Source organism: Cervus canadensis, chromosome 28 (genome assembly GCF_019320065.1).
Source record: "Cervus canadensis isolate Bull #8, Minnesota chromosome 28, ASM1932006v1, whole genome shotgun sequence".
In the NCBI taxonomy this organism is placed as follows: Eukaryota; Metazoa; Chordata; class Mammalia; order Artiodactyla; family Cervidae; genus Cervus; species Cervus canadensis.
In genome coordinates, this window is record NC_057413.1 from 41,474,040 (window position 1) to 41,501,368 (window position 27,329).

The following is a 27,329-nucleotide window of genomic DNA, read 5'->3' on the forward strand; positions in this document are numbered from 1 at the left end:
GAGGTTTCAAGGGATATTTTTTGTTTGTTGAGGATGAAAAATAACTGCACATACTTACACTGGTGAGAATGATCCAGGAGAAGAGAATAAAGAGAAAAAGGGAACAAAGGAGTTAATTCCTTGAGAATATGAGGGAGGATGGCACCAAAGCATGTATTGAGGTCTTGGATTTTTGTAAGAAAGGGAGTGTGTCCTTAGTCACAGAACGAGAAAAAGCAGAGAAGATGGGTCCCAGTGTAGATGGGTATGTAGGTAGGTTTACTGGGAGACAGATGGAGCTCCCATTTGATGTTTTCTATTTTCTCAGTGAAGGCAAGAGCAGCTCCTGAGGGAGGAGGGTAAGTGGAGGTTTGAGGAGAGAGATGGTGTCAGATGCAGTTTGAGTAGAAAAATGGACTTAGTAAAAAAGTGGCAGCATTGGGAGCCTTATTTGTGATTAAGATCAGAAATTAAGATTGAAACCATTCTGTATGATTGTGCATTCTTTTTTCTTCAACCACAGTTTTTGGATTCTCGACAAGGAGAATAAATAGTTAAGATCATCCAAAGTTAGAGTTTATCTGGGTGAGTATATCAGAGGGGGTAGGGAGTTTTATAAGAGAATACAGTCTAAGGCAGGCAAGAAGGGAAATGAAGACTGCAGGGCTGAAGGATAGAAACAGTCAATGAATTGTTGTAGTCAGGATACAAATAAGCTAATAGGAGCAAACTAAAAGGCATAGGAAGTTTGCGATGTCATTCACCATATTGTAGGCAGGCAGCTTTTGGTGGTGATAGAGGGCCCAGGGTGTGACCCTGGAGGTGGAGTTTGGATGACCTTGGACAGGGTGGAGTTTCCTGAAGAGGCCAGGAAACCAAGAGGCCAGGAAGTTGCCTGTAACCTCCACCTGGATGCTGAAGTTGCCAAGAATGATGACAGAAGTTGGGAGGGAAGAGAGACTTTGAGATAGGAACTAACTTTTTGGTGAGTGATGGAAAATTCCAAGTGAGTGGATAACAGCAACTGAGAGGGAAAGATGGTGGTGAGCAGGAGCTTTTGTAAATCAAAGGGAAAGTCATGGTCTGGAAGTGGAAACAGTTGGCAAAGAGAACACCTACCCCCCACCTGCTAGCCGCAAGGCGCCTGGGATACGAGAGAGTCCACTCTAAGGCGTGGCTGTCAGAGGGGTGTCTTCAAGGGACAGCCTAGTTCTGTTAAAGCAAGGAGATGGAGGAAAAGTTCAGAAGTTGAAGATTTATCAGAGTTTATTACACACTGGGAATTGAAAGGCAGGGACAGAGTATAAGCATTTAGGAGTGAAGGGAGGGGAACTTCTGGAGCCATTACATAGTCATATGGGAAAGAGTTTGGTAAGAATAGATAATCAGAAAGTCTTGAATGTGCAGATTTAAGATTGAGATAAACAGGGGAGTGAGACATGATGGAATTAGCCTGTACAGTCTCTAAAAATAATGAAGATACACATCATGTTCCTTGCTGTAGCTGTCCTGCGTGGTCTAGCCTTTGCCTATATCTCTGATCTTACTCTTTTCCAAGCTCCCCATACTCCCTATGCTCTGTCTGCACAGGCTGTTTCTCCTGTCACTCCAGCATGCCCTTGCTCTTCTGAGAGGCAGCATAGCAAAGTGGTTGATAGCAGGAGCTCAGGGTCCAGCCTTCCTGCACTGTTACTTTCTAGATTTGTGATTGTGGACAAGTTATTTAACCTCCCTGTGCTTCAGTTTCCTTATCTGTAAATGGGAATGATAATAAAGACTCAGTAAACGTTAATATTAATAATAGTTTTCTGCTTGAGGCGCTTTTCCCCTTTATTTTACACGGTTGCTACTTATTCATTTCCCTCAGCTCAAATGTACTCCCTCCAACATCATAGCTAATGTAGCTTAGCTCCACCAGCTTTCTGTCGCTCTTTATCCCATTATTCTGTTTTATTTAGTCATAGCATTTATCACTATTTGAAATTTATTTTATTATTCTGCTCTTCCCCTCTCCCCCTATTCCCTGAGGTCAGAGATATGTTAATTTATTCCCGACTGTTACCTGAGCTTCTAGAAAGTGACAAATACTTTGTATTTCATAAAGAAATTTTTATGCCAACTCACTGTCCTGAAAACATGGTGGTTTCCAAGGTCTCTGATCAGGCAGCATTTGGTGGCAAAGAGACAGTGAGGCCTCGGCCAAGGAGATGGACGGAATCCAGCTCTTTGTCCCAATCTATTGGCTCATCTAGATCAGGTGGCTGCCTATTTTTGTGTTATTGGGACACAGCCACATCCATTTAAAAATTTATTATCTGCTGCTTTCCAGTTCCAACCATGGAGTTGAGTTGTTGAGACAGAGACCCTATGCCTCACAAAGTTTAAAATACTTACTCTCTAGCCCTTCACGGAAAAAGTCTGCTGATCCTTGATTTAGATGCATAGGAAAAAAAAGATAAGAAGGAAACACCAAAAATGATTAACAGATTACTTTGCTTAGTGGGCCTATAGGTCATTTTAAGTTTTATTTTCAGTTATTTTGTATTTTACTATAAGCCCATTTAATTTAGAAATCAAATAGCCTTATAAATGCTAATTTTGATATATTTAGAGAACATTTAATGAGTTTTTTTATGGTTTTCTTTTTTTTTTTCCCCTTAGTGCTGCTTTTGACACGAAAACTGGGTTACGTGTCGCAGTGAAGAAGCTATCCAGACCGTTTCAGTCCATTATTCATGCCAAAAGAACCTACAGAGAACTGCGGTTACTTAAACATATGAAGCATGAAAATGTAAGTTATTAATTCAAGGCAGAATAAATTCTGCTGTTTAATAGACTAGAAGAATTGTGTTTTAATTACTGCAAATGGAAATGCATTAGAGTACATTAAACTTTGGACCATCCTTCTTATACTGGGGTGTTAGAGGCCACTGCATTATGTCATGTAGCTACTGAAAGACTTGGGATGAAATTGGTACATACTCCTGGAGTTTGAGTTTTACTTAAAGATTTTTACAGGGAAAGCCTATAAAATTTTTTTTAAATAAAAGTGAGTATTACGAGATAAAGCAAAATTCACAAGGATTTTTAAGAGAAAGTACTACAAAGAAGTTTTGTATTCTTGTTTTACTTAGGACTATATTATCAGAGTATGGGAATCCATGGTATTTTGTGGTGTTATGGGTGTTTTCAGTGGAGAAGTTTGAGAAAGAGTGCCTTAGGTTCACTGAATGGGTATTATTTTCTAGATAATTTAATATTTTAATTTTTCCTCTGAATCTTCAAAAGACAGCTTTTCCAGATTCAGGTGTTTTAATAATGTGACACAGACATTGTTTAAGTTAAATATAATGTTTTCTTTGCTGTCAGTTTGGAAATTTGAAAACAAAGCCATCCTGCAAAGGAGGGCTTGTAAATCCTAATAGCATAAATAAATGAATGCAGTTGGATTATTAGAGGAAAGTGAAAAAAATAGTGACTGAGGACACTTATTTTCCATTTCAAAATCAAGTTTAAAAAGATTTATGTGATTGCTGTATGAAAGAAATTGTAAAATTTGTAGTATTTTAGAAATAGTGGCCATAGAGATTTTAGAATCATTTGACCCAATTGATGGTTACTGTGTAGGAAAAAAATCACAATCTAAAAATTACCTGGCTATTCAGACTTTTTTCTGTTTCAGTTATTGAATTTTTTTGTCTTCAGAGTAAGAAAAATGTATCAAAATACATTTGTTTCACAAAGTGCAGATTTCTTCTAAATTGAGAGCATGGTGACTTAAATTTGGAGTTGGATTATGGATTCTGCTTATTTATTTTCATGTTTTAATTGCATACTGTGAGAAAGTCCCGTTTTCCACAGACAGCTTCCTTTCCTAGGTGTAGTTTTATATGAGCTTCACGTGCAAACTTGAATTTTTAAAAAGTTCAGTGCAGAGCTGCAGCCTTCCTAATCAGTGACATGTTTATAAGAAGCTGAAATATGTGGAAAGAGCTGGCTGGAGAAGCTTCATTCCGAAGTCTGCATAAAATCAAGGTGGCCTGGCAGCTTAACTGATGGGTTTACATATGGTTTTTAACACAGTTGATTATGTATGCTGTTTTTCATTACACGTTAATAAATGTGACAGAGACACTGTCATAGCTTTTTAAATATAAAGAATACTTTGAAAATGGAATGCAAGCCAAACATTTATGGAACCCCAAAGCACCTCCAAGAGGCCCCAGGATCCCACTGATGTTGCCTATGCTAATTTAAGACCGTCTAGTTTTAGAAGATTACCAGCACTATAATTTATTGTTCTGCTTTATTTCATGGTCATTTTAAGCCAGTGTTTATGGCAAAAAATTATTTTGGGTTATCTGAATCCATGCCTTGGCTTTTCTAATGATCACTAAAGCAACCTTATTTAGTATTTTCTATTTTAATTTTCTGTTCTGAGATCCTTTGAAGTGTGTCTTGTATGATATTGGGCTGGTTACATTTGGGCCATTCTGTGTTTGTAGAAATGAAGAGGCCACGGTGATAGGATGCAATTACAAGTTTAATTGAGGATTTTAAGAGGAATTCCTTTATCTTCTTTTTCTTTCATTTTTTAAAAAATAACTGTTCTGGGCCACTGTCCCAAGCTTTAGCTCACTGTTAGGCCTCCATCGACAGCAGCAGCAATAGCAACTTAAAACTCTTAAAAAATTTAAGTATTGCTACCAAATAGAATTTTTAGGTGCCAGGTATACAAATGATCTTTTACACAAAAATGCCTCTGACTTACAATTCATAGTTTATCTTAAGTTATTTATATTATTAGTGATAATGAATGGCATATACAATTTTTGTATGGATTTACAAGAGCTAGGGGATGTCCTCTATGAGTGGTAAGAGTTACTCACAACAAACTTAACTTGGCCCATTCCTGACTGAACTTTTGACCTTGATCTCATTAACACTTGGTCTAAGGCAGATTAAAGGGAAGCAGACTGCTGGCTGCATCCTTTTGCTAAGTTACTATTGCCTGGTTAAGGGCCTGGAGATCTGTGCATTTTTTAATTTAAAAATGATTAAGGGAATCCTTTTATAAATTTTATTTGGGAGTCTTAGATTTAATCTTACTATGATAGAGCAAGTGGTTTTTGTGTTTTGTGTTAAATACATTAAATATTGTCTTTGGTCACTGAGCTAAAGTGATTTTTGAGTTGTGTCAGTTTAATAAAGATGTATAACTTCTGTCTGTTAACTTTTGGATCATTATAGAAACAGTGATTCAAATATCTCTGTCATCAGAGATATTTGCTGATTATTTGCATTATAAATGTCTTTTTAAAGTATTTAATTCCTAAGTTACTTTTTAAAGTGTCTTAAAGCATATAGTGGCAGAAAAAGTAAGGAAATAGGCTAAAATATAATTTGAATTACAAGCAAATTTCCATTTAAAAAATGAGAAATGAATTGATTATGGAATGTTCCCCTGATCTACTTTAATGCTGGGAAACTTTTGTTTCCTAGTATTTTCTTATGATTAATACTCCATAAATATGACGAACATTTCACGGAAAGATGGGCACAGTAAAAGAAATGGCAAGGACCTACCAGAAGCAGAAGAGATTAAAAAGAGGTGGCAAGAATACACAGAAGAACTATAAAAAAAGGTCTTAATGACAGATAACCATGATGGTGTGGTCACTCACCTAGACCCAGACATCCTGGGCTTGAAGTCAAGCGGACCTTAGGAAACATTACTACCAACAAAACTAGTGGAGGTGATGGGATCCCAGCTGAGCTTTTTAAAATCCTGAAAGATGATGCTGTTAAAGTGCTGCACTGAGTATGCCAGCAAATTTGGAAAACTCAACAGTGGCCACAGGACTGGAAAAGTTCAGTTTTCATTACAATCCAAAAGAAGGGCAATGCCAAAGAATGTTCAAACTACTGTACAATAGTGCTCCTTTCACATGCTGGCAAAGTAATGCTCAAAATCCTTCAAGTAGGCTTCAGCAGGATATGAATCAAGAACTTCCAGATGTACAAGCTGGATTTAGAAAAGGCAGAGGGAACCAGAGATCAAGTTACCAACATCCATTGGATCATAGAAAAAGCAAGGGAATTCCAGAAAAACGTCTGCTTCATTGACTATGCTAAAGTCTTTGACGGTGTGGATCACAACAAGCTCTGGAAAATTCTTAAAGAAATGGGAGTACTAAACCACCTTACCTGTTTTCTGAGAAACCTGTATGCAGGTAAAGAAGCAACAGTTAGAACCGGACATGGGGCAATGGACTGGTTCAAAATTGGGAAAGGAGTCCGTCAAGGCTGTATATTGTCACCCTGCTTATTTAACTTATATGCAGAGTACATCATGTGAAATGCCAGGCTGGATGAATCACAAGCTGAAATCAAGATTGCCAGGAGAAATATCAACAACCTCAAATGTACAAATGATACACCACTCTAATGACACAAGACGAAGAGAAACTAAAGAGCCTCTTGATTAAGGGTGAAAGAGGAGAGTGAAAAACCTGGCTTAAAATTCAGCTTTCAAAAAACCAAGATCATGGCATCTAGTCCCATCACTTCATGGCAAATAGTTGTGGAAAAGTGGAAGCAGTGTCAGAGTTTATTTTCTTGGGCTCCAAAATCACTGCAGATGATGACTGCAGCCATGAAATTAAAAGACACTTGTTCATTAGACAAACCTAGACAGCATATTAAAAAGCAGAGACATAACTTTGCAGACAAAGGTTTGTATCATCAAAGCTATGATTTTTCCTGTAGTCATGTAAGGGTGTGAGTCTAGGTGCTAAGTTGTGTCTGACTCTTTTGCAACCCCGTAGACCACAGCCCATCAGGCTACTCTGTCCATGGGATTTCCTGGGAAAGAATACTGGAGTGGGTTGCCATTTCCTTCTCCAGGGGATCTTCCTGACCCAGGAATTGAACCTGCCTCTCCTGCATAGGTCGGATTCTTTACCACTGAACCACCAGGAAAGCCTACAACGAGTGTGAGAGTTGGACCATAAAGACAGCTGAGTATTGAACAATTGATGGTTTCAGTTGTTCCATGGTATGTGGGATCTTGCTGGATCAGGGATCAAACCCATGTTTCTGGCATTGGCAGGTAGATTCTTTATCACTGAGTCACCAGGGAAACCCAATTGAAAAACAATTGAGGACATGAGAATAGTCATATGTTAAGTCACAAGGAAGGATATAAAAGTATACATAGTATTACTCCAGTTTAATTTATGTACATCAGAAAAATCAAAGTATCTCAAAATATTAGTGTTAGTGATAATGGATAGTACTATTGTAGATAATTTTGGTTTTCTTATGTCTGGTTGTCTGAATAAGAAGATAATTGATAACTATCTTTGCTTTGGAAAAAGATGCAAAGACTTTCCAGGGCCTTTTTTTAGTTTGTTTCTCTTTTGGGTTCAGCCTGTAATAGAAATTGGTTTTAAAAATCGGTATTTGGTTGAATGGCATAACTTTCTGATTAGAAGTGCTCTTTTTCATGATAATATTTCGAGTGTTAGTATATTTTACTTTTAGAGCTGTTTTATTTAGCTTGGTTGGTTAGAGCAGCATGCTAAGTCTGCAATTATGGGTCAGTTTTCATGAAGGCCACTTAGCTTTTGTACGTTTCACTTCCAGATACTCTTAATTAAATCTTGCTGGGCATATTACACAAGAATTATGTGTCTTGCTTGCCTTCTTAGTGCCTAGCTTTGTAGAAATGAGTCGTCTGGGTTTCAGGAGGAACGGGGGAAGAGGGGTATGGTAAATGTGGATTGAATGAGTGAAAGGCACTCAGTCGTGTCCGACCCTGAGATCCCATGGACTATATAGTCCATGGAATTCTCCAGGCCAGAATACTGGAGTGGGTAGCCATTCCCTTCTCCAGGGGATCTTCCCAACCCAGGGATCGAACCCAGGTCTCCTGCATTGCAGGCGGATTCTTTACCTGCTGAGCTACCAGGGAAGCCCAAGAACACTGGGGTGGGTAGCCTGTTCCTTCTCCAGCAGATTCAAATCAGCTTAAATCCATGACCAGAAAAACTGCTCAAACACAGTAGGTTACTGAGTATTAAGTAGCTCTTTGTTTTATCTTTGTGTAAGGTTAGCTTTTTTTTTTCCTTCCATTTTTATAGTCTGATCTAAATACCTGATACTGATTAAGGGAATTACCTTGGGACTTCTCCTAGTGGTCCAGTAGTTAAGAATCTGCTGCTAATGGAGAGGACATGGGTTTCATCCCTGATGGGGGAAGATTCCACATGCCGCGAGACTACTATGCCCGTGCGTCACAACTACTGAGTCCCCGCGGGCCACAGCTGCTGCAGTCTGAGAGCTCAAGGGCTTCTGGTTGCTCTGCAACAGGAGAAACCACTGCAGTGAGAAGCCCAGGTATGCCACGAAGTGTAGCCCCTGCTTGCTGCAACTGGAGAAAGCCCACCCGCAGTAATGAAGACCCAGTGCAGCCATAATAAATAAATACATTTTAAAAATATATATTTATTTATTTGGCTGCATTGGGCCTTAGTTGAGGCAGGATCTTCACTGAGGCATGCAGGATCTTTTGTTGTGGTTCCAGGGCTCAGTTGCCCCACAGCACATGGGATCTTAGTTCCCCAACGAGGGAACGAACCCAAGTCCCCTGCACTGGAAGGCAAATTCTTTACCACTGGACCATCAGGGAAGTCCCAATAAATAAATTTTTAAAAAATAAAAAAATGATCTTAATATTAAGAATGTTATAAGAATAGTACCAAGAATATACTGAGAGGATATATTGGGGCTTTAAAATGTCAGTGTTGAAGATTATATGGTAGTTTTTATTGAATAATAACATTTTAAAAGGAGAAATGATACTATAGCAACAACTGTAAAAGCACATCTTTTTTCTGTTAATCGTTAAATTATTAGTGCATGTGTGAGTTGAGTCCTAAATCTTTTTGCTTCCTGATAAACTAATGGCTACATGTGACTAAATTCTAAAGACATGAAGATTTTAATGGTTTATTATGAAAAGTGATGTTTGACAAGTAAGAAGCAAAAGTGTAATTTGGGTAAAAAATGAACTGGAGTCATTAAGTATATGAGGATGTGACATTATTGAACTAGGAGCAGGATTTAATAGGAATTATTTCCTGTTAAAATGACTGAGGCCTTATGGATACGTTCAATATTTATTTACTGTTTGATTTTTATGTTTTGTTACAGGTGATTGGTCTGTTGGATGTTTTCACACCTGCAAGGTCTCTGGAGGAATTCAATGATGTGTGAGTAAATCTTTTGTGTTTGCCTTCCTCAGCTAGAGTTTGAAGATTACCAGCCCATCTTTACTCCTGAACCTCTTTGCAGTATTAGATTTAGATTCTTTATTCCTGTCACCCAGCTCTTCTGGGGGATGGGGGATGGATACAGAAGAGTGTATTTGGGTGATATATATTTGTATTTTCATCATCTCAGGCACGTTGTGCCCTATTTGAAGAGACAGTGGTGGGTCCTGGCCAGAGTTCCATGGAGAAGAGTACAGGGAGTTTTGAGCGTGACTTTTATTCTCAAATCGCCTGTCCTAGCTTTTAAAAGGACATGTTTACATCGGGAAATGTAGTGGAGCCCGGTTCCATATCGTTTCTTCCATTTCTTTTATCCTTTGGGAAGTACAGGCTGACCTTTGAAGTACTGGATTTCTGCTCAGGGACAAGTTCAGACAGCTGAGAGATGGTGCTGATTGTCCCAGTTTTGTGACCATCTCCACTGTTTTACTCTGGGACACCTGGAAAGCAGGGCCTGAGATTCTCAGGAACCAGTCGTCAGGGTCTAGGGAAAATGAAACAGGGAGGGAGAGAAAGCTGCTATGAGGATACGTTATTAAGTTGGTCACCATTGTGAGCACCTGGGGTGAAAATTACCAAGGTCTTGTAGAAAGTTGTATTGAACGCAGCTCAGATGGAGAGCATTTATTACTGCCTCCTGACTCCACTGTGAAGAGTGCCCTCACCTGGGGCAGTAATGTTCTCACATGCCCAGGATGCACATGTGTGTGTGCAAGACAGAGTCCAGAAGGTGTTGTGGGAGTTCCGCCTGTGTGAGTTCTCTATTGTTCCTTTTCCGAAATCTGAATTAGCATACCTCCCTCTGGTCCCCAATTCACAGATATGCTATACCATAAGAGAGAAGGAACACCTTGAGTTCAGAGAGTTAACACTTTTTTTTTTTTCATTTATTTTTATTAGTTGGAGGCTAATTACTTTACAGTATTGTAGTGGGTTTTGTCATACATTGACATGAATCAGCCATGGAGTTACATGTATTCCCCACCCCTATCCCCGCTCCCACCTCCCTCTCTACCCGATCCCTTTTTGTCCTATTGAAATTTTGGTATTACTGGAAAGGATGACTGTGGTGAGAAACTGCAGGTCCTGGCTGCCCTTCACAGCCTCTACTCTCTATTGACGCCAAGGATGAACTTAACTCCACCCATCCTGAGTTCAGTGTCTCCTTCCCTTATCCTAGGCCAAGTGCCCATTTCCCAGAGAGCAAGCTTGGTGGGTGGGGGAGATAAACTATGTTTGAGCTTGTGTGTTCTGTCTAATGAAAGGGGAAAAGAAATGTAGAATATTAACTAGAAAGAGGAGGAGGAAAGGTAACAAAAAATTTCCCACCACTTGAGGTTAGTTGGAATGTGATATGCCTGAGAGTAGACGATGAGGAAAGGGGAGTCCGGTCTAAGTGCGAGAACTCCCACCCACATTAGCCTGGATCCTGCTGATGAGAGTTTGAGACTCAAGCAGAGGGAGGGGTAGGAGGTACTAACCAAGAACATCTGTGCTTCCTGTGCCCTGCTTGACATTACTGTGGAGGCCTCCAAAGCCTCCTCACTGGATGCTACCCAGGCAGGGACACGGGTGTTGCAGGTTGTTGAGTCCTGCTGTAGACTGTGCTTGGAAAAGCGAGTATTGCAGTGCTGCTTTTTTTCTTTTTTTAACATTAATTAATTTTTACTTTTTTGAGGAATTAATTTTTTAGAGCAGCTTTAGGTTTACAACAAAATTGAGAGCTTTCCCCATTATCAACATCACTCAACAAGAATGGTATGTGTATATATATTTTTTTACCAAGAATGAAGCTGTTTGACACGTCATAATTACCCAGAGTTCATAGTTTATTGTAGGAGTCACTCTTAATATTGTACATTCTATGGATATAAACAAATATATAATGTCATACCATTATGATATGTTACAGTGTGTTCTCACTGCCCTAGGAATGATGCTTTTTTATATTCTACGTGTGGAAAAATTGCTAAAGTATTAATAATATACTTGGAAAACATTTGAATCAGGATTGAGCTCTAGCTCAAAATGTTAGGTGCAATGAGGATTGAATTTTTTTTTTTTTAAAGAAAGGAATTGATTTGTTGACCTGGGCTAATGCTGTATTTTGCCTCTCTCAGGCATACGAAATTGGATTGTGAGCCTGTTTTCCTATGTCAACAGGCATATAAGGCTTTTGTCTTTAAGAGGTTAAGTTTTATCCATTGTAGGGCCTGTTGGCTCTTTTATCCATTTGAAGGCCCATTGACTACAAGCATACCCATTGAACAGAAGTTGCATTTATTTCTTCATTCATTCAACAAATAGCAAGTAGGAATCGATTCTTTCTACTTAACAGTAGCAAGGTTCTATTTACTTACTAATTTCCAGCTTTATTGAAATACAACACTGTGTGATTTGGGTCATGATTCTTTATAAACAAGATCTTAGTTCGCCTGCTGGGAGCAAATCTCAGTACTGTGTTGAATACTTGCTGAGCAGAGTGTTAGAACAGGGCTCAGGATAATCAGAAACACTGGTCTTTCCCCTGATGAGTCAAAATCTTGTTAGGGGAAATAAGTTAAAGACACTTTGGGAACCCGTTACTCAGTTTGTACGGCACCACAGATGTCAGGCGGGTGTATGCTCCTCGGTTCTTTGTCTCGTCACAACAAAGATTTGGAGTGACGTACATTACAGCCCCCTCAGCGCGTCACAGCTCTTGGACAGACCGGGTTATAGCTCTTAAATAAATCAGTGTTACGGCTCAGTGTTACAGCTCTATTTTATTTAGATAAGAGCAGGAAAATCCATCTTCAAGGCATGAGGGCACGTCGATCCAAAGACGCGAAGAGGAGAGCACCACATCGTGTGGGGGGGTAGAGAGAGAGAGACAAGACAGACAGACACTGACAGACAGACAGAGCGTATGCACTCGTTGGGGAGGGAGAGAGAGAGAGAGAACCCTTTGGCTCCTCTTTTTATATGCTCTTTTCTTCCCCCAGGTCTGTCCTATGCAAATTGGGCAGGAGCGCTGTTCTACCTGAAGTCCTCACTCCGGTCCTTGGACCTTCCTTTGACCTTCCTCTGTTCTATTTTCACGGGCTTTTCCCCTTCCTTGTCTTTTAGCCACTGCCATTTTGGACTTCTTTTCCCTATTCTAACTACCTAACAAGTTGGCTATAAGACCTTGGACAAGTCACTTTGCCTCTCTGGGTCCCAGTTAATGTCGGTGTAAAATGATGAAAATTGGGGTGGTTCTCTTCTGAAGTGTTTTCAATCCCAGAGAATCTCTGAAAATATAATGATGACCCTAAGGGATGTCTTTTGGGAAATGTTTCATTGTTACCTTTTTATGATGTATGTATCACTGAGAAGAAAATTAGTGCTTTTTTAAGACTGGGGTTATTTCAGGTTTTGCCAAAGTCGTTTCGGAATTTGCACAAGAGGTCAAACATCTTCATTGACAGTTGCAGAGTGTGCAAATTTAAGTACTTTTAGAAAGCTGGCCTAACCTGAGCTCGGTGTTTGGCAACACAATACCTGCATTTCCTAAACGCGTTCAAATACACATTAAATAGCATAAACAAAGACCCAGTGTTCTGACCAAATCAAACAGGCTGAAGGCTCAAATGATTCTGCAGGTTGCCGTGTTTAGAGCAGATAGTGATTTTGAACAAGAATTTTCTGTGCTAATTAAAATCTCAATTTTGCATATTTATAGTTGGCTTTAAATCATGTCTTGTGTGTATCTGTCCCTTTACATTTCAGTCAGCACTTTTCATTTATCATACACTTCAACTTTTTACTGAATTTTAAATTTCTAGTTAATTTTAGGCACCCTACGTACTTTTGTTTGTAAGACTATACTTTTGAGAAAGGAATAATAAACAGGTAGTGAGTTTTGATCGTTAGAAACAATGTTCAGTTACTGAATCTGATAGATAGACCTGGTGTTTGGAAAATGTGGCATTAAAAGATGAGTACTCCAAGTTGTTCTTGACTGCCATGTGATGTGGTTGTACAGATCACAAAATTTTATAAGATACAGCTAGATATTTTTAATGACTAGATATCATTTGGACATTTCTGTTTGCTTCTTGATGGTAATATTTGGCAGGAGGTGGCATGTATATACCTTAGTGAAGTCACTCAGTTGTGTCTGACTCTTTATGACCCCATGTAGCCCACCAGGCTCCTCCATCCATGGAATTTTCCAGGCAAGAATACTGGAGTGGGTTGCCATTTCCTTCTCCAGGGGATCTTTCTGACCCAGAGATCAAACTCGGGTATCCCGCATCACGGGCAGACTCTTTACCGTCTGAGTCACAAGGGAAGCCCTGTATATGCCTTATGCATTCTGCAAATATTTACTTGCCAATAGAAATCCAGAATCTTGAAATAGCCAGTATTAGAATGTAACCCATAGAGTCAGCTGCAGCTTTGTGCTGCAATGACATTGCCTCTTCTTAACTGTAGTGGTTCTGTGATCAAGTTTACTAGACAATGTGCTCGCTTCGGCAGCACATATACTAAAAAAGTTTACTAGACAATGAAGAGTTTTGGACTCAGTGTAAACAACTCAAGGGTTAGGTAAAAAAAAGTCTTTGCCTACTCTTTTCTGCCATTTTCCCCCTTGTTTTACAACTTCCCATCCAGGGTTTGTTTACTCCCCTTGTTACAGTTCCTTATCTCTGCTTGGTTCGTGAAAAGAGGTGTGGAAGTGAGATTTTAGATTCTACTGTGATTGAGCAGAAGACCTGTAACAGGGTCAGTCAGCAGCCATTGTTTTAGTGAAAGCCAATGGACAGATAATTACCTAGTTTATTTAGCCTTCCACTAACTGAAAATGATTGTTCAACCACTAGGTGTAGCCTTTTATATCAGTGTAAAAGTTGCTGATTGTGCTGAATAGGTAAAGGACGTTTTTAGATTTATATTTAAGTACTCATTCTATGGAGAATGTAGCAAACAAACATGATCCTTAATGATAGATTGAGACTCTTGTTAATTGGAGAGAAGAACAATTTAAATGACCAAACAAAATACAGTGCGGTAGTTCTGAAAGATCCTGCATGATTTTTGCTCCTGTACACTCTCTGACCTCATCCAGTACTTTCCCCACTCACTCTCTCCATTCCAGCCACTCTGGCTTCTCTGTTCTTCCCTGAATACAGACGTCCACATTCTCAGTAGGACCTTTGCCCGGGTTTCTAATGTTGACTTCAAACACTCTCCCCACATATCCACATGACTGGCTCCTTCATTTCCTTCAAGCCTGTGAAAGGTCATTTCATCAGAAGCTTTTTTCCCCCTCACCGTCTTAGCTGAAATATTACACTGTCGGGGCCTACTCCTTATGCTACTTTGTTCTTAGCAGATTTTATCATCATGTATTTGTTATTGTCTGTCTGCTCCCTCTAGCTTGCAAGCTCTATTATTAGAGCAGGGAGTTTATTTTCTTTCTTGTTGAGTCTTACTAGTTACACATTTTCAGAAGTTGAGAGAGATGAACTGAATTATATAATACCACAAATAAAATTGTACATATCTTAATTCTTTTTGGCTCTATTTCTAACTGCATTTTTATTGACCCGGAGCTCTATTATTTGGATGTTTGCTGACCCTTCTTGAATAGACACAATGTCAAAACTAAAGGCCTTCAGTTGCATATGGTCTCATTAATAAAATGAAGCATAAATGCTTACCTAAAACAACTTAAAGATCAAAGTCAAATTGGCCATGTCATAGCAGTGTACAGAGTATTAAGTGATCTCAGACTAGGAGAGAACCTTAGTGGAGGAAAACCTCTAAAGAAGGTAATAACTGTATTTGAAGAAATAGATGAGTAAGGATTGGGTGTAGAGGTTGAAATATATTCCAGATAGTCAAAGAAGGAAATGTATAAATTATACAGAAAAAAGAGATTTCTGTGAAATGGAGACAATTAAAGGAGTAGATAACCCTTAATTTTTCTTTTGTACTTGGATAAAAATTGTGTTACTAAATTCTGATTTTGTATTTGTGTATATGTGTGTAGCAGAGGAGAGTTGTTTTCCTAATTAGACTAATTGGCATTATCTGCTTGGAAATAGTGCTTTCCTCCATCACTGAAAGAAATTCCTAGCCCAGTGGCTTGAACTTACAGAAATACTTACTCTTTGAAAATAGGTTGAGTGCTCAAGATAGGTAATACAGGAACAGAAACAATCTGGGAGAAAGATGAATGAGTTATCTGTATTGACAGTTATATTTGAAGTTTATTTCCTTATCAGAGAGGTCTGCTAAAATGAGCATAGAGAGTTGGTAAAGCGTGTAGGTGTTGTCACAGACTCACCTTTGAAATCTAAACAAATATACATCCTTTAAGAAAATACCATTCCGTTTTTATCTGATACAATCAGTAAGATGCCCTCTTTTTCTCAGATTAGCTGTCGTAAAAAGGTAAGGCAGCTTCAAGGTCTGGCTTTTAGTTTGAGACCCTCAAGAAAGCTTTCCCTAATTAATTGCTTCATAATCCTGGGCTGTAGCCCTCCCGTGTGCTCTCCAGCTCCTTGATGCCCCCTTTATAGCTCTAATCATGCACTGTTACATGGTGTATATGCCTTCCTCCCATCTCAATTCTGTATCTTTTCCACTGTTGTATTCCCAGCTCTTGACAGTAAGGCTTTGTTGAGGGAGCAGTTGCATGAATGAATAACCCTGTGCTTTCTAGTTTATGACTCGCTGGCAATCTAGTTGTCTGCATGCCCAGTGCATTCTCTGTTGACTAATTTCTTTGTTTTATCCTGGAATATAGACCTTATGGTAACCTTTCGAGTGTGATTTGTTTGTTGTAGGTAATGTAGGGGGCACCTTTTCAGTAATCTCCATTTCAAATGAGAGTAGTTTGTTGTGAAATAAACTGGCTAAGCTGCCTACCTGGCTGCTGGTGCTTTTACCCCTTACGTTAGAACAGTCTGGTCTGTTTACCAGATAAGATCTTTGGCGTGAGTATCTCAATAAGATATGCCCTTGCCTGGTCTTACTAGTAATGCTATATGAGTTGTTCTGGGTCATTCAATTCAGTTCAGTTGTAATTGAGTGCCTGATATCTGCTAGACAATGTTTTTAAGTACTTTAGATACTACAGAAACAAAAAAGAGCCTGTCCTCCTTGAACATTGTACCCATAGATAGCAATAAGCAATGAGCATGTAAAAGAGGAAATCAGATAGCATTTAGCAGGCAATAATGCTATGGACAAGAAGAAATGTGGAACAGGGAAGAGAAATTATTGGGCGTGTGAGGGCAGGGGGAGAGATGCAATTTTAAAAGGGATGGTAAGGATAGACTATTTTACCTTTTTGTATTTCTTTTCCATGGGGATGGTCTTGATCTCTGTCTCCTGTACAGTGTCACGAACCTCCGTCCATATTTCATCAGGCTCTCTGTCTATCAGATCTAGTCCCTTAAATCAATTTCTTACTTCCACTGGATAGTCATAAGGGATTTGATTTAGGTCGTACCTGAATGGTCTAGTGGTTTTCCCTACTTTCTTCAATTTAAGTCTGAATTTGGCAATAAGGAGTTCATGATCTGAGCCATAGTCAGCTCCTGGTCTTGTTTTTGCTGACTTGTATAGAGCTTCTCCATCTTTGGCTGCAAAGAATATAATTGATCTGATTTTGGTGTTGACCATCTGGTGATGTCCATGTGTAGAGTCTTCTCTTGTGTTGTTGGAAGAAGGTGTTTGCTATGACCAGTGCGTTCTCTTGGCAAAACTCTATTAGCCTTTGCCCTGCTTCATTCCGTACCCCAAGGCCAAATTTGCCTGTTACTCCAGGTGTTTCTTGACTTCCTACTTTTGCATTCCAGTCCCCTATAATGAAAAGGACATCTTTTTTGGGTGTTAGTTCTAAAAGGTCTTGTAGGTCTTCATAGAACCATTCAACTTCAGCTTCTGTGGTGTGAGCGATGGTATGATTGCTCACCTAGAGCCAGACTTCCTGGAATGTGAAGTCAAGTGGGCCTTAGAAAGCATCACTACGAACAAAGCTAGTGGAGGTGATGGAATTCCGGTTGAGCTATTTCAAATCCTGAAAGATAATGCTTTGAAAGTGCTGCACTCAATATGCCAGCAAATTTGGAAAACTCAGCAGTGGCCACAGTACTGGAAAAGGTCCGTTTTCATTCCAATCCCAAAGAAAGGCAATGCCAAAGAATGCTCAAACTACCGCACAATTGCACTCATCTCACACGCTAGTGAAGTAATGCTCAAAATTCTCCAAGCCAGGCTTCAGCAATACATGAACCGTGAACTTCCAGATGTTCAAGCTTGTTTTAGAAAAGGCAGAGAAACCAGAGATCAAATTGCCAACATCTGCTGAATCATCGAAAAAGCAAAAGAGTTCCAGAACAACATCTATTTCTGCTGTATTGACTATGCCAAAGCCTTTCACTGTGTGGATCACAATAAACTGTGGAAAATTCTTCAAGAGATGGGAATACCAGACCACCTGACCTGCCTCTTGAGAAACCTATATGCAGGTCAGGAAGCAACAGTTAGAACTGGATATGGACCAACAGACTGGCTCCAAATAGGAAAAGGAGTACAATACAGTCAAGGCTGTATATTGTCACCCTGCTTATTTAGCTTATATGCAGAGTACATCATGAGAAACGCTGGGCTGGAAGAAGCACAAGCTGGAATCAAGATTGCTGGGAGAAATATCAATAACCTCAGATATGCAGATGACACCACCCTTATGGCAGAAAGTGAAGAGGAACTGAAAACCTCTTGATGAAAGTGAAAGAGGAGAGTGAAAAAGTTGGCTTAAAGCTCAACATTCAGAAAACTAAGATCATGGCATCTCGTCCCATCACCTCATGGGAAATAGATGGGGAAACAGTGTCAGACTATTTTTTGGGACTCCAGAATCACTGCAGATAGTGACTGCAGCCATGAAATAAAAAGATGCTTACTCCTTGGAAGGAAAGTTATGACCAACCTAGATAGCATATTAAAAAGCAGAGACATTACTTTGTCCACAAAGGTCCGTCTAGTCAAGGCTGTGGTTTTTCCAGTGGTCATGTATGGATGTGAGAGTTGGACTGTGAAGAAAGGTGAGTGCCCAAAAATTGATGCTTTTGAACTGTGGTGTTGGAGAAGACTCTTGAGAGTCCCTTGGACTGCAAGGAGATCCAACCAGTCCATCCTAAAGGAGATCAGTCCTGGGTGTTCATTGGAAGGATTGATGCTGAAGCTGAAACTCCAGAACTTTGGCCACCTGATGTGAAGAGTTGACTCATTAGAAAAGACCCTGATGCTGGGAGGGGTTGGGGGCAGGAGGAGAAGGGGACAACAGAGGATGAGATGGCTGGATGGCATCACTGACTCGATGGACATGAGTTTGAGTAAACTCTGGGAGTTGGTGATGGACAGGGAGGCCTGGCGTGCTGCAATTCATGGGGTCACAGAGTCGGACATGACTGAGCGACTGAACTGAACTGAAGGATAGACCTCATTGAGTAGGTGAATTTTAGGGAAAAATTTGAAGAAATACAAAGATTAGACTTGTATATGTGTGGGAGAAGAGCACTCCAGGCAGAGGGAAGAGCCAGTGCAAAGGTCCTGAGGCAGAAGACCGCATGCTGTATTGGAGTTGCAGCAAGGGGACCTGCACGGCTGGAGCGAGGAGGCCAGTGTGGAGCTAAGTGAGAGCAGGGGAGAGAAGCGATGAAGAAAGGAGAAGGATTATTGGGAACACGATCCTGGTTCATGTGTGGGTTTATCTGCTGCTGAAAGGAATTTTGTCTTTAAGTGCAAGAGAAGCCTTTTGAGAAGAGTGAGATGATCTATTTTTCATTTTTATGGAATCACTCTATCTGCTGCTTTCACCGAAGAATCATTGGATGTATTTCAGAAGCATGTCATTACAAATTGTCAATCATTGTGATTATTTTAAATACTTTGTTTTAATATGGATATGCTGCTTTCCCTTTCTGATAATTTCTTTGTTAAATAGGGCTGACAGAAGTAGAAATGCCAAACTAGATTTTTTCTACATAGGTTCTTTCTGATTGTATTATGCGTTAAAGGCCGGGAAGTGGGGGCAGCAGGGCAGGAGTCTTGGCAGTTGTATGTTTTCCAAGAAGTGATTAGTAAATGACGCTCTGAAAGGGGTGCTGTCTAGAGAGTACCGGAAACCACTTATTGTAGAGTTCTGCCTTTTTGTTACAATACATTTTACTTTGAGAAGTGATCATTTACGCTTTTTATAGTTTAAGTTTAAAGGAGACCATCTTCCCAAGAAAAGTGGCAAACAGAATTTGTATCATCAGGCTGTGAAATCATATTTTCAGCCTTCAGTCTAATAAAGTCCTACTTACTTAATTCCTTTTTAAATGTGGAGGGGAACTAGATAGCTTTCCAGCTGTTGGTCGGATTTAATTATTGGAAGTGTATGAACACCGATGGGGCTTCCCAGATGGCGCTTGCCTGCCAGTGCTGGAGATGTAAGAGATACAGGTTTGATCCCTGGGTTGGGAAGATCCCCTGAAGGAAAGCATGGCAACCCACTCCAGCATTCTGCCTGGAAAATACCCACGGACAGAGGAGCCTGGTGGGCTACAGTTCATAGGGTCGCAAAGAGTCAGACATGACTGAAGCCACTTAGCATGCACGCATGCATGAACACCAACAATAATAGGCATGCCTTGACTAAAATGTAGTTAAATTTGCTTCCCAGGGACTAATACTGTAGAAATTATGTGGCATCTATTAATGCTCCTTTGGGATTGACTTATTTAAAATGTGCCTACCTATATTTTCCTCCCACTCCCTTGTTCACTACTTTTAAAAGTTGACGTGTCTTCCGTAAGTATTCGGTAACTTTTCATGACACTTGCTTTTGTCCACTGTTGCAAAATTTATTTCGAAAACCTTTCTGTATGTGATGAGTTGGAATTTGACAATTGGTTGTCTTGGATTGGTCTTCCGGGCTTCGTGGAAACAACGTGTAGTGATTAGGTTAGTTCCTGCCAGACAGGTCTGCCATGAATAATGTGGTCCAGTTGGTTTGACTGGAGCCTAGCAGCAGTGTTTGACAATTATTACTGTATAGACTGATTAACCTTATGTACTTACATAATGTCTTGACAGTCTCGCTGTCTGGAAATTTTAGTGATAAAATGGATGCGGTCTCTGATGGGAGGGCATTTAAAGGGAATTACATAGTGGTGGAATATTCCAACCAAAAGCATACCCTCTCTCAGGCTGTGCAGTCAGTGGTCTTCTGACTGTACAGAATTTCTTGAGTTGTTGGTAACTATTTAAACACAATACTTGGACTGAGAATGACTGTGTTTGCTTTGGTGGTACTGCTTAACACCTTTCTGAGCCAGCACTCCATTAGAGACTTAAGATCTTTAGGTTTTATTTCAAGACAAATTAAGGTGGATTCTAGTTAGAATCACATAGAACAGTGTTTCTTTTGTTTACCTTTTCTCCTCAAAAATAAAATATTTTTGAAACTTGAAAGAATAACCCTCTCACTATTCAATGTCATAAAATGTAATTATATGCAAAACAGTCTTATTAAACAAAAGTTAGATTCTCTTTTCCTTAACCTGAGCTTTGCAAATTTTTATTACGGGTATGGCAACTATTATCCCAGATTTTCTGAGAGAAGTCTTGATTCCACAGTATTAACCAGTTTTTCACGGTGTTCTCATATTCACTGGATTGTGTATCAATTTGGGATTAAAAATACAGTGACTGATTAGGATGGAATATTACAGTATTTGTAAAACTTAAATCATTCTCTTGACTTAAATTCTGTGTCATCTAAAAGAACTTGGAGGCTGTATGGGCTGTGATATAAGATCATGGTCTTTGAGATCAAACAGTTTTGGATTCAGCCCCTGACATGACCACTCTCTTAACCTTGAACAGATAATATATACTTGTTTTGTCTGTTTCTTCCTCTGCAAAATGGTAATACTAATGAAACTTACGGAGTTGTTGGGAAGAATGTATGAGACACAGGCATAATAAATAGTAGTTGGCATGGAATAAGCACTAATGCCTTTGGTTATGTTATGTTGAGCTTGGAACATCTCTTAAGTCAGAACAACCTTTATGAAAACATTTCAAAACATCCAGCATAGTTTAAATGACATTTAGAGTTATCTTTCCTCAAGGCAATATAAATAAATATGCAAGCTGTAAAAATATGAAGTGCTGGACTTCCCTGCTGGTCCAGTGGTTAAGAATCTGCCTTGCACTGCAGGGGACATGGGTTCGATCCCTGGTCCGGAAGCTTCCGCATGCCATGGAGCAGCTAAGCCTGTGCACCACGACTACTGCATCTGTACTCTAGGGCCACGTTCTGCAGCAAGAGAAGCCACCACAGTGAGAGGCCTGCACACCCAACCAAAGAGGGTAGCCCTCGCTCACTGCAGCCAGAGAAAGCCCATGCACAGCAACAAAGACCCAGTGTAGCCACAAATACAATAAATAAATAATGAAAAATCTTTAAAATATATATATGTGTGTGAAGTGCTAAAATCTTACTTAAGGTTATATCTGTGCTAAGTTCTGTTGCTCTTTATGAAATTGTGAACTGACCATAATAGCAAACAGTGAAATTAAGAAACAGAAAAAAGAAAATTAATTCTTGTTTGAGGAAAGAAAGTAATAAATATAGTAGGGGGTGTGTGTGTGTAAAGACAGGTCATACACATATATAGCTATATAAGACATTAATAGTATATTTAAATTGCTGGCTTGGTTTCTTTTCATCCAAATTTATGAAAAATAAAAATGGAATTCACTGGCAATCCAGTGGTTAGGAATCCACACTTTCATTACCAAGGCCCTGGGTTCAATCCTTGGCTGGGGAACTAAGATCCTGTAAGCCATGTGGTGGCCTAAAACAAACAAACAAAAATAATATATTTTAAAAAATAGTAATTGAAGAGAAATCAACCTCTTTTTTAATAGCTCAGCTGATATACATTCTGCCTCAGGAATGGGTAATGATTCTCCTAGTAGATAAAACCTAACCGAATTTTTAAAAATTCCACTTGTTTAGTACTGACTGTGATTTTTATGTTCCCATAGCAGTGTGATACAGTAATGAGTGGGTAGGGCATTGCATCGAGAATATCTGTGGTAAACCTGTTGGACTTGAATGGGATCATTCCCTAATCCTGTGATGTGAGGACAGGATGAAAAATACCCAGCGCCGCACCTGCGAGGAGAAGTTCTAGAATGCCTGACTTAACTTGTAGATAAAATATTTCATTAAAAGTAAGTGCAAGAATATTGTCAGTGGCCAGCATCCTTTTTCCAGTCATTCCTAAAAAAGGAGGGTTATAATCTGAAAATTTAAAGATACTTTTATTTTTTTTAACCAAAGTATAGTTGATTTACAATGTTGTGTTAGTTTCTGGTATCAGCAAAATGATTCAGATATATATAGTAGTTTGTATCTGCTCATCCCAAAACTCCTAATTTATCCCTCCCCCCTGCCTTTGGTAATCATAAGTTTGTTTTCCATGTCTGTGAGTCTGTTTCTGTTTTGTAAATAAGTTTATTTGAAGATACTCCTATTTTAGACCATGCAATATGAGGTGGAAAATGTAACAGTGGATTTAAAAATATGGCCGTGCACTTAGTTATAGTGTACATTTCTCATGCAGTAATACTGTTTTTAAGAAAACTGATGGAAACATGTATGTCATTCTAATCTCCATCTTTTCTTTTTTTTCTTTAATAGTTACTTTTATTTTTGGTTGCACTGGGCCTTTGTTGCTACATTAGGACTTTTTCTACTTGTGAGCAGGTGCTGTTCTTCATTGTGATACACAAGCTTCTCATTGTAGTGGCTTCCCTTGCTGTGGAGCGCAGGCTGTAGGCACGCAGGCTCTGGTAGTTAGGGCTCACAGGCTTTAGTTGCCCATAGTATGTGGGATCTTCCTGGGCCTAGGATCCAACCCACGTCCCCTGCATTGGCAGGCAGATTTTCATCCACTCTACCACCACAGAAAGTGTGAAAGTGTTAGTCATTCAGTCGTGTCTGACTCTTTGTGACCCTGTGGACAGTAGCCTGCCAGGCTCCTGTGTCCGTGGTATTCTCCAGACAAGAATACTGGAGTAGGTTGCCGTGCTCTTTGCCATGCCCTTCTCCAGGGGATCTTCCCAACCCAGGGATCGAACCCAGGTCTCCTGCATTGCGGGCAGATTCTTTACCAACTGAGCCACCGGGGAAGCCCCCCACCCCCCGCCACGGAAGTCCCTGCTTTTTTTTTTTTTCCCTTCTCTCTCCTTTAGAGAACCTAGGAAACGATGGCAAGTTGGAACAAGTATAAAAATTTTTAGAAAAATAGACGACAGGCAGTAAAGTTAGAATAGTGATGTTGAAAATGAGCCCCCCATCAATCATTACTAAGCTTTTAGCTGTCACTGTGGTACTTATTGAGTGGACTTCTGATAGTCTTAGGAAGATCAGAGCTTTCTTAGGGTTCTGGATGATTGTGTTAACTCTCCGTTGATTTTTAGGTACCTGGTGACCCATCTCATGGGGGCAGATCTGAACAACATTGTAAAATGCCAGAAGCTCACGGATGACCACGTTCAGTTCCTCATCTACCAGATCCTCAGAGGTCTCAAGGTATGGACTGACAACTTTGAGAAATGGATTCTCCCTCTCTCCCTCCTGTTTAGGGCTTAAGGGAAAACAAACAAAACTTTTCTTACGGAAGATTTCAAATAGGACAATCACAAGTACAGTCATAGTATAATGAACCCCTGTGTTTACTCAGCAACCACAATTACCAACATACAGCTATCTTGTTCCTTTCATATTCCCCTAAACCCTGGATTATTTTAAGGCAAGTCTAGACCTCATATCATTCCACCCCCTTGATACTTCTATATAGGCATGTCTGAGAGTTAAGGACTCTTCATTATTACATCTAAACAATAATAATAATTTCTCGATGTAATCTGATATCTGTTGAGTGTCATGTTGAAACTTTGAAAATATCCTCAAAGGGGTTAATTTGGGGGTTAAAAGGGGGGAAAATATCCTCAAAGGGGTTATCTGCCCCTGTGGAAAGGGCAGATAAACAATGTTTTCAAATTAAACCATCTTTAATATTTAGCAGCTTTGAGTCCTTATTATGCTCTAGAGCACCCACTAGAAAATAGGTTGAAAGCTCTATTTTACTCATACTCCAGCTCTGTGAATAGAGTTAATGGTATAGAAATCATAGTTATGATAAGATTATAGACTACTGATAATTACGTGTTCTGATTTCTAATCCTGCTCTTAATCCTAACATTTCTTATTGAATCATAAAAAAGTAAAAATGTACTTCAGACATGTCATATAACATGATAGGAGATTGGAGATAACTTTTTCTTTCACTGATTATTTTTTGTATGTGTGTGTGCTTTTTCACAGTATATACATTCAGCCGACATAATTCACAGGGTAGGTATTGTGTTTTGATTACATAATTGGGATGGTGGGTGGGGAGGTTAGCAAGATCCTAGTCTAAGCGTTTTAGCCATTGAAATATTGACTGACTGCAACTTTACTCTAGGTTTAAACTAATTAAAGAATGAGGATGTATAGGTTTTTTGTTTTGTTTTGTTTTGTTACCTACTTACCTAATTAGAACTAGGTAGTGACTCTAGAATGGAAATTGTTTATAGCTGGATCAAGTCTTTTCTGTTTAGCTCTTCATCATTACCTTTAGCGAGAGAATTTACCAAGCATCATGAAGTTGATCCTGTCCTCTCTTGCTTCCTAGGACCTAAAACCTAGTAATTTAGCTGTGAATGAAGACTGTGAGCTGAAGGTAGGATGAAGTGACATTAGTAATTGTTTGTTTCACTTTGTAATTATATGTTTGACTAACCAGGCAAATTTATAAAGGGAATGAGTTTATAAAGCCATGACTTTTTATCTGGAAATTCATATTGTATTGTCCTTAGGAATATCATTAGACTTTGAAATTTAAACTGGAAATTTAGTAAGCTTTAGTTTGAGTGATATTGAAGGTAGTATCAGGTATCTTCTTTTCATTCTAAAATGAAGTTAAATTAGAAATTTAATATACTAGTGATAAAAAAGGAGAATTCTAGTATGAATATCTAGAAAGCAGTCCTTTTGAGGTACTTACGGGATTATATCAGTTTCTAAGAGAAAAAAAAGGCAGAAACCCACTCTTTCAAAATAATTCAAATAAGAGATAATCTATAAAGAGCAAGCAGCTCTGGAATTTTTTTCTTTGTTTCATTTCTCATTTTACTCAATTTTTTGGAAACAAAATTTACAATAAAATGCATCATTTTAAGTGTGCATATGACAAATTTATATAGCTCTGTAACCACCAACACAATTATGATAAAGAACATGTCCATCACTCCAGAAAGTTCCCTGTGCCCCTTCCTAGCTAGTCCCCACCCCTCGACCCCTACTTCCGACAACCACTGATCTGCTTTCTGACACTGTAGAGTAGACTTGTCTTTTCTGGAGTTTTATACGAGTGGAATCATACAGTATTTTTCAGTGTGTGTCTGACTTTTGCTTAGTGTAATATTATTGAGATCCATCTGTATTGTGTATATCAGTAGTTTATTCCTTTTTGTTGCCAAGTAGATCCATTTTATGACTATACTACAATTTGTTTATCTATCACCTATTTATAGACAGGGCTTCCTTGGTGACTCAGCCATAAATAACCCACCTATCAGTGCAGGAGACACGCGTTCAATTCCTGGGTCTGGGTCGGAAGATCCCCTGGAGAAGGAAATGACAACCCTCTCCAGTATCCTTATCTGGGAAACACCATGGACTGAGGAGCCTGGCAGGCTACAGTCCATGGGATTGCAAAAGTCAGAAACAACTTGACAAGTAAACAAAACAACTGATAGACACAAGTGCTTCAGTTTCGGTTCAGAGCTATGTAAAGCTGCTATGAATATTCATGTTTGTGTGGAACACATAGTTTCATTGCTCTTGGGTAAATGCAAAAGCAGGGCATTTTTGCTTTGTTTTTTTTGTAATTCCTTTTTTTTTTTTTTAAGTTCTTGCTGTGTTCCCCATGCATTCTAAGCATGGGCCTGGAAATATGTTATGCAAATGCTTTGTTGTTCTTGCTTTTTAATTTGCACTACAGTTTTTTCCCTCCCGCTTTACAAGCCTTGAGAGTTGGACTGTTCAGTGCCTGCTTCTGTCCTCTCCCTTAGATCTTGGATTTCGGACTGGCTCGACATACAGATGATGAAATGACAGGCTATGTGGCCACCAGGTGGTACAGGGCTCCTGAGATCATGCTGAACTGGATGCATTACAACCAGACAGGTACTCCTTGAACTGCTTACTTAGGGCCTTATTAATACATGTTAGGTATATTTGGGGTTCCCAGAAGTGGAGATGGGGGAGTAGAAGGAAACATTCTTTTTCTTCCCTCAGGAAACATTTAAGTCTACAAAAAGAAGATATTTCAGTTGCTCAGAGAAAGTAGGGTTTTTCAGACTCTGTGATTTAATTGGCTTTTTACTTATTTTGAACATGTTCTTTCATATTCATATTCTACCTGAAGACATTGGGTTCATAATATTAACTCTCAATATTACTTGGGAGAATCCACCATTTCTACCAGCGAGAAACCTCTGCCCCTTTGTGAACGGCTTATTTCTCTTGCCATAACTGTGTTTTGACTTAGCCCACCTGTGAAGCCCTTTAATTGTGGTGAAGGTTTTAGCTTATTTATTTCTGTAAAAATGTTGAGTATGAGTGTTGAACTTCAGATACCTTAAATATTAATTAGAGTATTTCAGCCCTAGCTGTAGTTCCATTTGTAGCCAAGTTTGGTAAGAGTGACTTTGTATATACTTTTATTTCTCTTTAATTTTGCCAGTTGATATTTGGTCAGTGGGATGCATAATGGCCGAGCTGTTGACTGGAAGAACGTTGTTTCCTGGTACAGACCGTATCCTTTAAAAAGTTTTGGGTTCTTGTTTATTGTCTGTATTGTA

General features: G+C 39.3%; 1 protein-coding gene across 3 annotated transcripts in view; it reads left to right on the plus strand.

Moving 5' to 3' along the window:
* Nucleotides 1-27,329, plus strand: part of MAPK14 (mitogen-activated protein kinase 14) — a 74,178-nt gene that overhangs the window by 22,253 nt on the left and 24,596 nt on the right. For all 3 annotated transcript variants that reach the window (XM_043449312.1, XM_043449313.1, XM_043449311.1), the window contains exons 2-8: nucleotides 2,641-2,770; nucleotides 9,196-9,254; nucleotides 23,838-23,949; nucleotides 24,745-24,774; nucleotides 25,097-25,144; nucleotides 26,538-26,652; nucleotides 27,212-27,283. In XM_043449312.1, the coding sequence (XP_043305247.1) occupies nucleotides 2,641-2,770; nucleotides 9,196-9,254; nucleotides 23,838-23,949; nucleotides 24,745-24,774; nucleotides 25,097-25,144; nucleotides 26,538-26,652; nucleotides 27,212-27,283 (566 nt within the window). The remainder of the gene's footprint in view (nucleotides 1-2,640; nucleotides 2,771-9,195; nucleotides 9,255-23,837; nucleotides 23,950-24,744; nucleotides 24,775-25,096; nucleotides 25,145-26,537; nucleotides 26,653-27,211; nucleotides 27,284-27,329) is intronic.